The sequence below is a fragment of the Echinops telfairi genome, unplaced genomic scaffold (assembly GCF_000313985.2).
Source record: "Echinops telfairi isolate 266 unplaced genomic scaffold, ASM31398v2 ScPeMD7_7467;HRSCAF=8505_1, whole genome shotgun sequence".
NCBI lineage: Eukaryota > Metazoa > Chordata > Mammalia > Afrosoricida > Tenrecidae > Echinops > Echinops telfairi.
The window spans coordinates 13,848,440-13,864,967 of NW_022111368.1; the positions used below are offsets into that span (position 1 = coordinate 13,848,440).

The 16,528-nt window shown below is 44.9% G+C and overlaps 1 protein-coding gene across 1 annotated transcript; it reads left to right on the plus strand.

The window, feature by feature from the left end:
* Positions 1 to 1,390: 1,390 nt before the first annotated feature.
* On the plus strand, positions 1,391 to 12,243 carry CHAMP1 (chromosome alignment maintaining phosphoprotein 1). The gene is made up of 3 exons (XM_004704427.2): positions 1,391 to 1,424; positions 4,422 to 4,486; positions 8,533 to 12,243. The coding sequence occupies exon 3, from the start codon at positions 8,586 to 8,588 to the stop codon at positions 11,013 to 11,015; it is 2,430 nt and encodes an 809-aa protein (XP_004704484.1). The 5' UTR covers positions 1,391 to 1,424; positions 4,422 to 4,486; positions 8,533 to 8,585; the 3' UTR covers positions 11,016 to 12,243.
* The last annotated feature ends 4,285 nt before the right edge of the window (positions 12,244 to 16,528 follow it).

Genomic DNA, 16,528 nt, shown 5'->3' on the forward strand with positions numbered 1-16,528 from the left:
GGGAGGGGAAAAATGAGGACCTAATGCCAGGGGTTTAAGTGGAGAGCAAATGTTTTGAGAATGATGAGGGCAATGAATGTACAAATGTGCTTTACGCAATTGCTGTATGTATGGATTGTGATGGGAGTTGTATGAGCCCCTAATAAAACGATTTTAAAAAAATATGAAAATAAAAATAATTTATAAATTATCAAGAGCTCGGGAGGGGAAAGGGGGGGAAAGAGGAGCTGATACCAAGGGCTCAAGTAGAAAGAAAAGGTTTTGGAAATGATGTACAAATGTGCTCAATACAATTTGATGTATGTATTGTTATAAGAGCTGTAAGAGCCCACAATAAAATGATTTATTAAAAGTAAGAGAAAAAAAAAAAAGGACCAGCCATTCTGGTTGCTATCGCATATTCCTTAGTTTGTTAGCGTCTCACTCAGAGTGTCTGTCTTACCCAGAATTGGAGACCATGCTCTACAAGGATAACTCTCTTGAGTCCAGTTCCCTGTGAGCTGTCATTCGGCTCTGATTGCATCATGCTTACATCTTGTCCCAGGTTTGTTTTTCAGGCTGCCACTGGCAAGGTATTGAATGTGAGGACTTGCATTTCAGTAGGCGGTCCTTGAGGGCTCCAGGGTAGCTTAGGTCTTTTAGAGAGTAGTCTGTAAGACTTGCAAGTAGCTGAAAAGTCTCAGTCACTTAAAATCCTGCTAGTCTGGGATCAAGGAGTTCTGGTGGCCTAATGGTTATGAGTTGGGCTGCTACTTGCAAGGTCAGCATTTTGAAACCAGCAGCCACTCCATGGGAGAAAGATGGTGGGTTTCCATCAGATGAGGTTTTCTACTTCTGTAAAGAATTACAGCCCTGGAAACCCACAGGGGCAGCTCTACCCTGCCCTGTAGGGTTACTGTGAGTCAGAATCAGCTCGGTGGCAGTATCTGTGATCAGGTCCTCACTCTTCATGGGAGAATATATTTTCTGATTACCTACTGTGTACCAGGGAAGTGCTGGAGTGTGGTGTAGTGATTTACTTGATAGGGTTCTTCCACTCACCCATAATCTTTGTAACTCCCAGCAAACAACTTTTTCCTGATGGGCCTGGTAAGAGAAAGTGGGGGATAATGCTTAGGATTATATTGTTTGGTGAGTGATGTGAACAGAGCCCGTCGTGATTGTAAAACCTTGGGTGGAACTGGGGTGTGGGGATTGGTCTGCTTTGCCATCCCATTGGGTATAAAATGAGCCATCATGGTAGGGGGTCTCACTCCATCAAGAAAGAAGAGCCAGGAGTGGAGTGGCCCCTGAGATCCCTGTGCATTGAATCTTCTTGATTCAGGGACAGAAAGCAGTGGCACCAGAGAAGTGGCAGAAGGGTACCAGTAGCAGATCCAAGAACCAGAGCATGAAATAGAGTGGTGGACTTCCTGGGCCCGGACGTGAGTAAAGCTGAGTACGTTTTCCCACGGGGAGCTTGCTTGCACAGTCCGGGGCCTCCATGCACTTGATTGGAGAGCTAGGTTTGCTGACCTGTAGAGCTAGATAGAGCACAGTGCCTTTGGGTTCAGGCTTTTGGTGAGTGCCATTGCCCGAGCCAGGCCAAGAGGGCTGAGAGGCCTGCCTGTGGGCATGGTTGGGAAGGTGGTGTCCTGGCTGAAGAACTATCCTGAGCCTTTTTCATCCTGAATTGCTTTCTGCTTCTGGGAGAAAGAGTTTTTCACAAATGATAGGTGAACTTCCCTAAGAAAGCCCGTGATCGTGAGTATTAAAAAAGGTTGACTTTTGCCCCAGCAGTCGTCCTCGAGCTGATGTTAAGTTGGACTCTTCACACACACACACACACACACACACACACACACACACACACACACACCCCTCCAATGAAGTCAAAGATCTGCATCCCTCACACCTTTTCTGACCGAGGGTTACCCCAAAAAGCAAACCCGCTGCCGTAAAGTTGATTCTAGCCCATAGGGACCTGCATAAGGTTTCCGAGGCTATCGACCTGTACAGTAACAGGTAGCTTCATCTTTCTTCCGTGGAGCCTTTAGTGGGCCTGAACCTTCGACTCTCCAGTTAGTGGTCCTAGGTTCTCTGAGGACACTACTAGGCATCCTTTACAGAGAGGGTTATAGGGATGACTACATGTAGGTCCTGCTGTCCAAGAGCACTGCTAGTGTGCATGTTCTGTGGAATCATTGCTGTAATGGAGGTGTGTGTATAGAAAATGAGGGGAAAAATGAACTCCTTGCCATTTGAGTCGGTTCCAACTCAGAGCGACTCCATAGGACAGGATAGAACTGCGTCTGTAAGTTTCTGAGGTTGTAAATCTTTAGGGGAACAGAGTCTCAATGTTCTCCTTCCCAGCAACTGGTGGGTTCAAACTGCTGATCTTGCCGTTAGTAGCCCATATCGTAACCCACCATTCCACCAGAGCTTCTTGTGGATACAGAAAACTAAAAATAAATAAAACTCACTGCCACTGTGTCAATACTGACTTATAGTGACCCTACAGGTCCAAGTAGAGCTGCCCTGTAGGTTTCTAATACGGTAACTCTTTATGGGAGCAGAACAGGTTGGGGAATTGAGAAAGATTGAGGAGAAATACTTCCTGAAGAATGGGTAGGGATTTGTCTAGAGGATAAAATGGGCAATGTGAAGAAGTAATAACTTATGCAAAAGAAGGGAAGTTTGAACAGTTAAGGAATTACATTGGAATGCAAAGCTGAGAGCTGGATATTGAGATATGGTGTGTTTATGGAGTGCTGTGTCTGCTCTCTTTAAAATATTGTAGGTATTGATGAGGCTTTGAGGAATTGTGAGCAGGCGAGTGACATTAGATTTTTGTGTTTGGAAATTGACTGGTAGCAGTAGGATGAGTGGACTGGAAGGAATGAGTGATGAGGGATAGAGAAGGGGGTGCAGGGACAGGTTAGAGAGTACTCCAGTTTGTCAGAGTACACATGAGCCTTTTCCTGATTGGTGGTATTTTTTGCCCTCTATATTCATGGCAGGTTTATCACCTTCCGTTCAAGTCAACAGACGATGAGGCTTTCTCTTTACAAGTCATGCTGCATACTTTGTAGGTGGCTCAGTCCTACTATCTAGTGTCTACAGTCCTTACTCTGCTTTTGTCCAGTATTGTCCGAAACTCAAATCTCACTGTCGTCGAGCAGACTTGGACTCATAGCAACAACATAGGACAGGGTAGAACTGTCCCTGTGGGTTTCCCAGACTAACTGTATACAAGAGTAGAAAGCTCCACCTTTCTCCCTCAAGTGGCTGGTTTTGAACTGTTGACCTTGTGACTAGCAGCCCAACATCATTCTGGAAACCCTGTTTTATTGTCACTTCCTCTACTGCATAGTCATTTGCTATGATAATTAACAACACACCAGGTGGTTCTGTAGTTTGTGGCTGCAGCAGCAGATTGTCTGGAGTGTTGTCAGAAAGGGAAGATCTGGATCACCATGTCCCGAGGGTGCTTACGCTAAAGTCGTATGCTGGGTTTGCGAAGGGTATGTTCAGCACATGGACATTATTACTTACACTGCTTTGGACTGGATTCTGACTCACAGCAACCCTATGGTACAGAGTAGAACTGCCCCTGTAGGTTCCTGAGACTGTTAACACTTGATGGGGAGTAGAAAGCCTCATTCTATCTCCCTCTGAACTGCTGGTGGGTTTGAACTGCTGATTTTGTGGTTAATGCCCAGTGTGGAGCCCACTATGCCCCCAGGACTCCTTGGTGCTTCCGTGTTGCTGTTGTAATGTGCCATCTAGTCAGAATTTACCCATCGCGACCCTGGGCACCACAGAACGAAATTGCACGGTCCTGCACCATCCTCACGATTGTTGCTATCCTGAACCTATTGCAGCAGCCATTGTGTCAGTCCATTTCCATAAGGGTCTTCCTTTTTTCATTGCCCCTCCACTTTACCAAATAGGATGCCCTCCAGGGCTTGGTCTCTCCTGACAATATGTCCAAAGTATTAAGACGAAGTCTTGCCATCCTTGCCTCTAAGGAGCATTCTGGCTGTACTTTTCCCAAGACACACCTGTGTGTCCTTTTAGCGGCCCATGGCACTTTCAGTATTCTTCACCACAAGGCAAATGTGATTCTTCAGTCTTCCTTATTCAGTGTCCAACTTCCACATGCACATGAGGCAGTGGAAAATACCATGGCTTGGGGGGTTCTTAAACCGATATTAGACATGGTGGTGTGGATTGTATGTATGACAGTTTCTCACAAACCTACCCTCTGTATTTGGTTTTGTTTCATTATGTGCCCCAGCACGTTTGATTGGATAGCTCTCGTTAGAGGAGGTGCGAGTGATGAGAGAAGAAAGATCTGTGTGGATAATCTACAGATTATCGTAGAGATGTGATCTTCATTATCCTTGTTTGTTTTTTTTTCTTTTCGTTTTTCCCCCCAGGCTCAGCATCTAGTCTTTCTCCATGTAGGTTGCCAGTTCTCCGAAGACCGCTTTTAATACACCTGGTAAGTCTTTATTTCTTCCCCATGCTAAAAGCACTTGCCCTGGGTTTGTAAAAGTATTCTTCTACTACCAGCATGGCTTTGCATATATTCCTCATTTTTTAATGTTATAGGAGAAAATTTATGAGAAATTCTTTGGGAAAGTGCTTGAATTTTTTAGAGGAAGACCGTTTTCTCTAAAGGCATTCACACTGAAACTACATAAATGTAGATACCATGCCAAGTAATGTGTGAAAGCATAGTACATACACCTATATGTGTGTGTTAGTCCAGGTAGACTAGAGAAACAAATTCATAGACACTTGTGTACAAGAAAGCTTTATATACAAGAGCAGTTGAATATTGAGACAACATCTCAGCCCAGACTAGATCAAGTCCATAAGTCTGATATTAGCCCATATGTCTGATACCAATCTATAAAGCCCTCTTCAGACTCATGAAACATGTGCAATGACTCCTAATGCAGGAAGATCATAGGCCAGTGGGTGGGAAGTCTTGTGGATCCAGTGGTGGTGTACATATCTCAGCGCTGGCAGGGGTCTCCACGTGGTTCCTCCAGCTCAGCACTGGCTACATCAGGGTAGGTCCATGTGGCTTCACCTCAGGGATGTCTTGCAGGGAATGAGCAACAAGAGAGTGTCTCCCACTTCCAAGGAGGAACACCAGAGTTCCCAGAATCCTCAGGAGAAGGCCATGCCCACACAGAGGCCTCATTGGCTAGGCTAGATTCCACCCCTACACTTTTAATCTTCAAATTGACACCAGATTATGTAGCTACCAGTTCAGCTCCCAATACGGAACGTCTACTATTAGGACGGTTGGCAGTTTGAACACACCTAGCTGTGACTCAGAAGGCTTGGAAAACTTTGTCAAGATTGCATTCAAGAAAGCTCAGTGGGGCAGTTGATCAATAAGACCTTGGGGGTGTACTCAACAAGAGGTTACGAGAGAACTGGGGTTTGGAGAGTGGAATTCTGTAGTGTTCTTAACTAAATTTTCTTTCTTAAAGGTTGTTAAAATGGGACCGTGAAGGATGGTAATCAACGGCCCTGGGCAGGCATGGGAATTAGAAACTTGGATGAAAAGTGCTGGTGGTCGGGAGAAGCACTTGAGGGGCAGCTGGGTGAGGTAGGGAACGACCGAGAAGCCTCAAGCAGTCAGGATTGAATCAGACCGAAAACATGGGGATGAGTGCTGGACTTAAGAAATGGCCAAAGACAAAGGGTGGGAGAATGGACTTGACCCGTGGGAAATGAATAGGGGTAGCAGTTAAGGACAAGTGGATACTGACCAGCCACAGAATTGGGAGAGCCGAAGTGTTAGCCCCTGGAGCAGTAGGAATAAGGCCAGGTATTCCTTGTTAGAAATGGACTAGCTTAGCTGTGTGATGTGTAATTAGTATAGTGTTCCCAAATGGAGATATGCAGTAATGCAGATAGAAAAGTGGTTAGCGCTTTTCACTAGAAAGGGCTCATAAGGTTTGAGTAACAATCAGAAAAGGAGGACCAGGGCTAAAGAGGGAATTGATATCCTCTGTTAAAATGTCCATTTATGAGATGGTTTGGGGTTGGGTTCAGTCCTTCCTATGGAAATTGATTAAGATAACAAGCCTTTGTTTCTGCAGTTTGTAAAATCCCTGCATTAGATACTTAACTGAGTTCCTGGCCTGATGTGTATTTTTGTCTTTGATACCTAGTGTGGCTGTAGCATACATACAGGTTATGAACGAGTTATGAACGAGTCCATTTCAGTTTCCACGTATCTTTATGTCGGATTAGTAGCACCTGACTTGATGGCAGTGAGTTTTTGAGTTTTGGTGCTAGAGAAGGAGCCCTAGTGGTGTAGTGGGTTACACGTTTGGGCTGCTAACCACAAGGCTGACAGCTCGAAACCGCTCACTGTTCCGAGGGAGGAAAATGAGAATTTGTACTCCTGGACAGATGTACGTTCTCGGAAGCCCACAGAGTTCATTCTCCTGTGTCCTGCAGGGTCAGAGTCAGAATGGACTTGATAACAATGGATTTGGTTTTTTATTGGTTTCATGCAAAAGAAGGAAGCCTGGTAGCATAATGACTTATATTGGGCTGCTAACCACTCAGTGGGCAGTAGAACCCACCAGCCGCTCCACGGGCAAAGGATGAAGCTTTCTGGTCCATGAAGATTGACCCAGACTCGGAAACCCAGAGAGGCAGTTGTGAGGCTTTCGACGTAATGGCAGTGAGAGGCGATAACATGGAAGAAAGCATGAGGCCATCAGTGATGTAAAAGCTGTCTGCAGCAGTGAAGCTGATGGTGATAATGAATGTGTAAGTAAGGGCTGGGTCTTGGTTTAAAGGGGAGGGCCAATTTATTTAATATTTGAGTACAAATTATCCCTGAGTCTGACACTGGGAACCCGAGGACTTCCTCTATGGAAAAGAAGAAAGCCTACAAGCAATTTTCTACAAACCAAGCTTGTTGCTGCTGACTAGATTCCCACCCTGTGACCCTTTAGGACAGAGTAGAACTGCCCCACTGAGTTATCCAGGCTCTAATTTTTAAGAAAGCTGACTGCCACATCTTTTCCTGGGAGCCACTGGTGAGTTCAAACTGTGGATCTTTTGGTGAGCGGCCGAGCACTTAGCTGCGTGCACTTAGAGAACAAGAAAGCCCCACAGCAAATTTCTAAACAACAGTATATTATAAGGAGCTAACACTGTTTGAGGAAAAAATGTGTTTTCTCAATGACTGCCTTTCTCAACATTAGATTTTAAAAAATCAAGTGAGAAACTATGGATACAGGTGATAATAAAACAATAGTTACTAATGATAGTAACTTTGAAAGTAAAAGTTATCAAAATTGGAAATGCTGTTTTGTTTTTTAATTGAGACCCTGTGATCACAGATGCTACTGTCTGTTCTTTGAGGAATCGTAAAGTGGAGAGAGTACATTTTGGCACTGCTGTTACCAATAGCACACAGCACATTAGATATTCTTAATAGTGTCTGGTACTTTTCTTTAATTATAGCAACTGTTCGATACATGGTGGGAAAGAGCTGTACCAGATAGAGCTAGTGGAGTAATAGATAAGAGAACAGAGCCCAGAATAGAAGCACACGCATGTAAGTTAGTAAGTGCTAACTGAAACATGACCAGCCAGAGAGAGACTATGCAATCAGCGTTGTTGAAACAGTGGAATTAACTGGGATGAGATAGCAGACTGGATTCCTGTCTTATTCCTTCTTGTACTAGATGGATTAAGGACATTCCTGCCTCGGGGAGTTTATAGTGCCCTGCCCTCTTGTGTGAATTCCTGTTAACGTGGCATGCTCCTTCACATCTTCCAAGATCGCTGCTCAGGTGTCATCTCTGACCCCCCTCTCCACACTCCTTTCCACATGCCTTGTCTCCTCACACTCCAAGCGTGTACAAGTGTGTAAAACAGCACTGAGTATCACAGATTTCATTTGTTAGATAAACGGACACCAGATTTTATATTTGGCCAGATAAAACAAAAACATTCCATTATATGCTGGCATCAAATAAGCCAACAGGGAGAAGGAAAAAACAAACCATGTTTTCATAGTTGGTTTAGTTTAACAACTGCTTTCTGAGAAGGATTTGAAGTATAAGACATCCTCGTGCTCAGCTGTAACATAGATTTCATTTTGATGTGTGCTCGCAGCATGTTGAGATGTTGAGAGAGAGTCACAGGAAGGCACATCCAGTTCTGGAATCAGGCTGCATGTGTGAACCTCAGCTCCGTCATTTGTAATTGTCTTACAACCTTGGACAAGTCACATCTCTGAACCTCAGTTTCTTTGTATGTGGTGACGTCCGTAGTCTGAGAAGGATTAAGTGAGAAAATGTACATGTCCTGCCGGAATGCCTAGGCCTCAGTTAAAAAATTAATTCCATTTTTTCCTTTCTCACCTCTGAAATCTTTGTAGTTGTATTATCTAATAAATGCAGACGCCATTTTCGACTTACCCAGTCAGAAAGTGTGTTGTGGTGGCTTTGCATTCAAACTTGTATTCTCCAAAAATAATTTGTTTCTGCTTTGTTGCAGCAACATCAAACATTTTAAAGAATATAATTGTGTGTGTTGCCATACAAGGGAAAATGGAAATATTCCAAGAACTTCGGAAGCCATCAGCCCGTTTGGAGTGTGACCACTGTAGTTTCAGGGGCACGGATTATGAAAATACACAAATCCACATCGGTACCATCCATCCAGAATTTTGTGATGATATGGATGCTGGTGGGCTAGGTAAAATGATATTTTACCAGAAGAGTGCAAAGCTGTTCCACTGCCACAAGTGCTTCTTCACCAGCAAGATGTACTCCAATGTCTACTATCACATCACATCCAAGCATGCGGCCCCGGAGAAATGGAACGATAAACCCAAAAATCAACCAAACAGAGAAATCGAGCCTGTGAAAAGCCCCCCTCTTCCTGATCAACAGAAAATACCCTCTAATTCAGTAGAACTGAAAACAACACCAGTCCTTTCTCTCGAAACTCAGAAACTTGGCCCCGAATCACCGAAACCTACGCCCCTTAGTCCCCTGGAGCCTCCGAAGCCTGGCCCTACTGTGGCTTCTGAGCCACCATCACCTTCTCTTACTTCTCCTGAGTCTCCAAAATCTGCCTCTGTTTCTTCTCCGCATGTTCCAAACCCAGATCCGGTGGTTCCCGAGTCTCAGAAACCTGCCCCTATTCCTTCTCCTGAAGCACAGAAACATGCCACTGTGTCTGCTGAAACGGTAAAGACTACTCTAATTAATACCAAACCCCAGAAGCACTCTCATTTCCCAGAAACACTGGGGCCACCTTCTGCCTCACCTCCAGAGTCACCAGTTCTGACTGCCTCCCCTGAACCCTGGGGGCCAGCCCCAACTGTGTCTCCAGAACCCCGGAAATCAGCCCGGACTGTTTCCCCTGAGCCCAGGAAGCCGTCCCCATCTGAGTCGCCTGAATCTTGGAAGTCGTTTCCTACTGTCTCTTCAGAGCCCAGGAGACCAGCCCCAGCTGTGTCACCAGGTTCTTGGAAGGCAGGGCCTCCTGGGTCTCCTCGACCTTGGAAATCTAGTCCCTCGGCATCATCAGGACCTTGGAAGCCAGCTAAACCTGCTCCCACAGTGTCTCCAGGACCTTGGAAACCAATTCCTTCTGTATCACCTGGACCTTGGAAACCGACTCCTTCTGTGTCCCCATCTTCCTGGAAGTCTTCCTCCGTATCACCTGGTTCTTGGAAGTCTCCCCCTGCATCTCCTGAATCATGGAAATCTGGCCCACCAGAACTCCGAAAGACTCCCACCCTGTCTCCTGAGCATTGGAAAGCAGTTCCCCCAGCATCTTCTGAGCTCCGTAAAGCAGGGCCTCCCCTGTCCCCGGAGATTCGAAGCCCAGCGGGATCTCCAGAACTCAGGAAACCCTCCGGGTCCCCCGAACTTTGGAAGATTTCCCCTGAGCAAAGGAAAACTCCGCCTGCCTCTCTTGATTTCCCCGAGCCCCAGAAAAGTTCTCATGGTGGTTCTCCTGATCTCTGGAAGTCTTCCTTTTTTATTGAGCCTCAGAAACCACCTGCCTTCCCTGAAACCAGGAAAGCAGGTCCTTCTGGGCCATCTGAATCCCCTAAAGCAGCCTCAGACATCTGGAAACCCGTCCTCTCCCTGGACCCTGAGCCGAGGAAACCTGCCCTTTTCCCTGAGCCCACCAAGGCAGCCCCAGCTCCTGCTCCTGAACCACGAAAGCGGGCTCTCTTCCCAGAGCCCAGGAAGCATGCCCTTTTCCCCGAACTTCCGAAATCTGCTCTATTCTCTGAACCTCAGAAGCCAGGTGAACTTGGTGATGAACTGGTGGTCGATGCCCTAGACGATCCTCAGTGTGGCATGTTGGGTCAGGAAGAACTCATCACCCCCAAGGCACTTTTAGATGACACTTTGTTTTCTGCCTCCAAGAAGTTCAAGAAAGACAACCAAGAGAACTCCGATGCTGAGCTTAGTAGTAGCGAGTATGTCAAGACAGATTTGGATGCGATCGATATTAAGGGCCAAGAATCAAGCAGTGATCAAGAGCAGGTTGATGTAGAATCTCTTGATTTTGGTAAAGAGAACAAACTGGATATGGCTAGTCCTGAACAGTCCAAACACGTGCTCCAGTTTAATGAAGAAAAAGAGGCTTTTATTTCTGAAGAAGAGATTGCAAAATACATGAAACGGGGGAAAGGAAAGTATTACTGTAAAATCTGTTGCTGCCGTGCCATGAAAAAAGGTGCCGTCTTACATCATTTGGTCAACAAGCATAATGTTCACAGCCCTTACAAATGCACAATTTGTGGCAAGGCCTTTCTGTTGGAATCGCTCCTCAAAAACCACGTCGCTGCCCATGGGCAAAGTTTACTTAAATGTCCCCGTTGTAATTTTGAATCAAATTTCCCAAGAGGCTTCAAGAAGCATCTAACTCACTGCCAAAGCCGGCACAATGAAGAAGCAAATAAGAAGCTGATGGAAGCTGTGGAGCGCCCCCTGGAGGAGCAGCCGATTTAATCTTCACACGGGACGTGCACGTGTGCTCTACAGAGGTGTTTGCTGAAACCGTTGTCTGAGATGTAGCTTACTTCCGTAGCCTCGTCGGATCAGTTAGATGCTGATGTATGTGATCGTCCTGTGTTAAATCGTCCTGGTTGTGTTTCAGAGAACAGCATTTGATTATTTTTTTATGGTCTTTATGTGGCTGTCTTGTAAAACAATAAATGGTATATTCCAGATGGATAGAAATTTCTCATTTCTTTTCAGTATATGTGAATACTATGAAGAGGCAGGCATTCCATTTTAACTCATGAGCAAGTTTCACTCCATTGCAAACATCTAGTGCATCTTCTGGGGAAACTGATTTTGGACAATAGAAATAATTATTTGGCGTGTTTATGATTTCGGTTTGAAAAGTTAATTGGAGAGACCTTACCTTTCCTCAAGTGCATTTTCATATCCTAAAATGTTACTTGGATCAGTTTCTATTTGATCATCTAAAATTAGCTCGTTTATAGATGTACATTAGCTCTCGTGGCATGAAAAATTAGTCTCAGGGCTGCTGATTTCTTGCTAAAGAGGGGGGAAATTAAACCAAGTTTTTAAAGCCGTTTATATCCTTCTCTTGGACAATACTTAGAAAACTAGACTGGCTACTGGAGACTAAGGAGCCCTGGTCTCAACAGAGCTAAACGTGCTACCAGTAAGTGAAAGGCCAGTCAGTGGTTGAACCCACTAGCTGCCCTTCAGACGATAGGTGCGGGGTCTGCTTCCTTAAGGATCACAGGCTAGCATTCTCTTCTGTCTTTTAGGGTTGCTGTGAGCTGATAGTGATTTCACAGCGATGGCTAGTACAGGAAACTAAGAAAGGTTAGTATATTGCGTTTCTCTTGCCCTTAGTTATAAAGAACACTTTCCAGTGGATTCTTCCATTCTGTATTATATCCCACGATTTGGCCCTTCGCTTCCCTACAGCTCACTCCAAGAGATGATCCTTAATTGCCAAATGTGTTAAGAGTTTGGATGTACGTCCTACCTGAGGTCACCTGATGGGACTTCAGGTTGGAGAAATGAGTCTTCCAGATTCACAGTAGGAAATTTTATAAACACATGTCTGTTGGAAAAGTATTGCTTTTATGTTTTTTACAGTTTTGTTATTTGTGGCTGTCCATGGATAATTTTATTCTACAAGTATTTGTCAAATGTGTGTTACCAAATTAAACGCAAAGGCTTTTATGTCAGCAAAGTTGGGTGTTTTCATTTAAGTGATTTTTGTGGTATGCTGTCCAGCTTCCATTGATTTCTATTTCTCAACATACTAGTTTTCTTCATGGCAGCAGCTTTTGCTAAGCTGTTTTTCTTGGGAGTGGAAGTGGGGTGGGGTTGTGTTAGGCCAGATGCGTGTAGAACAGTGGTCCTCAACCTGTGGGTCGTGACCCTTTGGGAGTCAAACGACCCTTTCACAGGTTGCCCAATTCATAACTAGCAAAATTGCAGTTATGAAGTAGCAATGAAAATAATTTCATGGTGGGTTAAAGGTTGTCAGCATTAGGAAGGTTGAGAACCACTGGTCTAGAGAAACAAATCCAGTGACGTGTGTGTGTGTGTGTGTGTGTGTGTGTGTGTGTGTGTAACAGCTTTTTATCAAGAAGTATTTATAGATTAAGAAGGCAGCCCAGCCCAGTCCAACTCAAGTCTGTAAGTTCAATCTTGACCCTCTTCAGACTCAATGCTGATGATGTAGAAAAGCGAACCAGGAAGCAAGAAGGCTCTAGCCTGCTGGGTGCGGAACATGGTAGGGTGCTGCCAGCTCTGGGGCCTGTGCCCCCTGGTGGCAGACAGTCCCAGTCAAGCCCCACCGAGGTGAAAAGGGGCAGAAGCAGTTCCCAGAGTGCATCGCTCAAATAGGCCACACCCCCAAGGCTGTCAGCAAGCTATCATTTGATTTGACAGGTCTGCCTCCACCCCTAGTTATGAGTATGTAGTTGACATGAAATCCAACTACCACAGTGGTCATGTAGATAAAGGAAGTACCCCCCACATTATCCAAGTGATCCCTGATGGAAAATCTCACTAATGCACATTGGGATTTTAAAGTTTCTGGGTTTTTTCGTTTGAAGGATACCTGGTGGTGAGTAGTAATGCATTGGACTGCTAATCATAAAGTCAGCAGTTCAAAACCACTAGCTACTCCTTGGAAGAAAGATGGGGCTTTCTATTCCTGTAGAGTCATAGCCTTGGAAACTCACAGGGTTAGTTATACCCTGCCACGTTGGGTTGGCATTTGATAGTTTGGTGGTTTGGGGGACTAAGGGGTTGGTAGCATAATAAAGAGCCCTGGTAGCGTAGTGGATCCATGTTGGGCTGCTAACCAAAAAGTCCACTGTTCAGAACCACCAGCTTCTATGGGAGAAAGACGAGGCTGTCCACTTCTGTAAGGAGTTCCAGCCTTAGAAACTCAAGGGTAATTCTACCCTGTCACTGAGTCAGATCCATTTAATGGCAATGAGTTTGGTCTGAGTTTGATGGCATAGTGGTTACATGTTAGTTTGAAACCACCAGCCACTCCACTGGAGAAAGATTCACGGTCTCACTGGGCCAGTTCCGCCTTGTCCTACAGGGTCACTTGGTCACTTTGAATCTGAAACGAGACAATGGCAGTGAATCTGATATTATAAGCCTTAACCCTGAGATTTTAAAGACAGGTACTTGCTGAGTGTACTAAGGTAAGCCTTTAGACGTTGGGTGTGGATTACCTTGGTAGGTGCAGTGAGCAGGAAGAGCATGTTAAGTCACCCAGTGTTAGAATCGTGGCCATTTAACACAGACACTTTGAGAATGAATTGCTACCTGGGCTCACGTTTCCTAGGCAGTGAGGCCAAATAGGATTGGGTAAGTTGGAAAGCCTTTATCTACACTGACAAGACAAATCAATGGGGAAGTGAGTCTCTAGCTCCTGTTTTGAAGTCGTTGAAGCTCATGTTTTTCCCATTTACCCTGACAGCAATTCTTGTCTGGGTGACTCCCCAGCTTTGGTGCAAGCCCCTAAAAGTATCCTTAGGCTTTTGCCCAAGGTGAGCCAGCCAGGTCTCCAAACTCACCATCTGAGTTTTGCTACGTGGGGATTTTCTCAGTGCCCTCAATAGGGCCCTGTGCCAGAAGAAGTGAAGAGTGTAAGCCAGAATAACGTGTCTCCTGGGCCTTTATTAAGACCTTCACTGTCGCCCTGTCACCTCACTGAAGGGGTTTCCTGCATTTTTGTACTTGTGTCTCGAGATCAGAATGAGCTGTACAGACTCATTAGAATTTAGTGACTAACTTCAGTAACTTTCCTACATGATCAGTATCCCATTCTAATCAATCTTAAAATACGCAGTCTTGTTTTCTAGCGATTGTATAACAAAGAATACATTCTACTTAACTCCACATTCAGTGGGTTTTACTTGCTTCCATTACGCTTTGGGCGACAACTTCCATTGCACTATAAGAACGTGAGCTGCTATGCATATAGCAGATTTAACTTCCATTTTTAATGTTGGTGTGGATACCACAAGTTTGTCTTGGGTAAAGATCCTGAAGGAAATTTACCAAATCTGCAAGCATTGTAAAAGTGCCAGGGATGTCTTTAAGGTAGATCTGCTCTCCCAGACCTAAAACTGAGATTGTTACCCTTTCTCAATGTAGCAGTTTATGTTCAGGCATAATTTTCATGATGTGATTGATGGTATCCTGTTGCTGCTATCATAATTTTTTTTTTTTTTTTTTTTTTAGCAAAAAAAACCATTTTATGGTTGGGGGATCACCACAACGTGAGGAACTGGATTAAAGGGACACGGCATTAGGAAGGTTGAGAACCACTAGTGTAGAGTAATGGGGAAGTCCATTGGAGCAGGGTCATTTGGGAAAGGTCAATTCTTTGAGGGGGAGGAGTGATGAGGGAGCCCATTCTTGAAACGAGATGGCACTGGAAGCACCGGTTTCTTGGGTGGAGGTTATAGGGATGCTTTGAAGGAGGGACTGGTGGGATGGCAGCAAAGAAGTTTCCAGTATCTCATCTTTAGGATGAATGCTGCTATCATAAATTAAGTGATGTAAATTAATTGAATCCTATGGTAGCCTTGTATGTGAGGCTTTCTTCTCTGATCTTGAAGTTGAGCTTAGAATCAGTGAGACAAGTTTTCATCTCTGTGCAACCGGAAGGTTAATTCATAAAAATCAGATTATAACTGGTAGTTAATAGATTATTCTGACTAAAAAGTAGCCATTTATGTACTACTTGAATTCTTACCTATAAAATGGAGAAGTGCAAACACTTTTCTTCAATGTTCATAGGTGGCTTTATTCAGGAGTACAGGCTAAAATGTAAGAATTAAACTTCTGCAGAGATTTCCAATGTGTACATACCTTTAAGAAAGCTTAGCTCTGGGTTTTCAGTAAAATCAAGGTTGGGAAAGAATTACAAGTAAAGACTTCCATTGAGGGCTAAGCATTGTTCTAACCACTTTGTACGAATCGCTTGAATCTCAGAGCAATCTTTTTAGTTTGGCATTCTGTCCATTTCCGTTTTAATGCAGATTTGGTCATCTTATTCCAAAGGTGAGGTAGTAACTGCCAGGCTACCAAACAGTTGGTTATGGGAGTGGCGAGGGGTGGCGTAGGGAAGCGGCAAGTGTCCCCTTCCTCTAGGACTCCTAGAATCTAGGAGTATGCACAGCACTTTCAGAGGTGTTACTGTGATTTGGTCTGGCGGTTTAAGCCGTGTGCGGCTGCTGACAGCACACCAGCTACTGCGGGGGACAAAGATGTGGCGGTCTGTGTCCACAAAGATTACAGTCTCGGCACTTAATGCGGCACTTGTTCTGTCTCTTCATTCATTACGAGTTGGAACTGACTGAATGGCCGTGGGTTATTCATTCTTGCCTAAGTCCCCATTCCACCCCGTCGTGGGAATGACTGTTTTCACTCTAGAGATTTTCATCACCCCCCACCAGCCTTTCCGCCTACATTTACTTTCTGCCAGTTGTTAGTTGCCATAGAGCTCACCCTACCTCCTGGCCACCTGCTGTTGTGCACAGTAAAACTGCACCGGAGGGTTTCTCAGGCTGTGACCCTTTGGAAGCAGATCGCCGGGCCTCTGGGTGGATTCAAACTGCCAGTCTTTTGGTTAGCCCAGTGCTTAACTATTTGTGCCATTTAACAGTTCTCTGTCTAGATGGAGAGACACTGTTTCCAACTACTACCCCATAGCCATTTGCAAACCTGATAACCCCATCAGGACAGTGAAGGATATTCGGCTCTTTCATGTGGAAGTGGAAGGCCAGACTTCTGGGGACGAATGGTAAACAAGATACTGGGACGAATGAGCGATGCCTTCCTGCCTGGGTTATATTGTAACTCGTCTAGGCCATTGCCACAGAGACCCTCAATGGGCTGACGCATCCAGCCACTTCTGTCCACTTCAGTTGCCACCAACCCATGTCAAACCTCCTTATCTCCTGGCTCCATTTTTGCTCTCCTTAACACACTCGGAC

Excerpts from the sequence above, each read along its gene's own strand:
- CHAMP1 (XM_004704427.2), top strand. The coding sequence starts at position 8,586 with ATGGAAATATTCCAAGAACTTCGGAAGCCATCAGCCCGTTTGGAGTGT.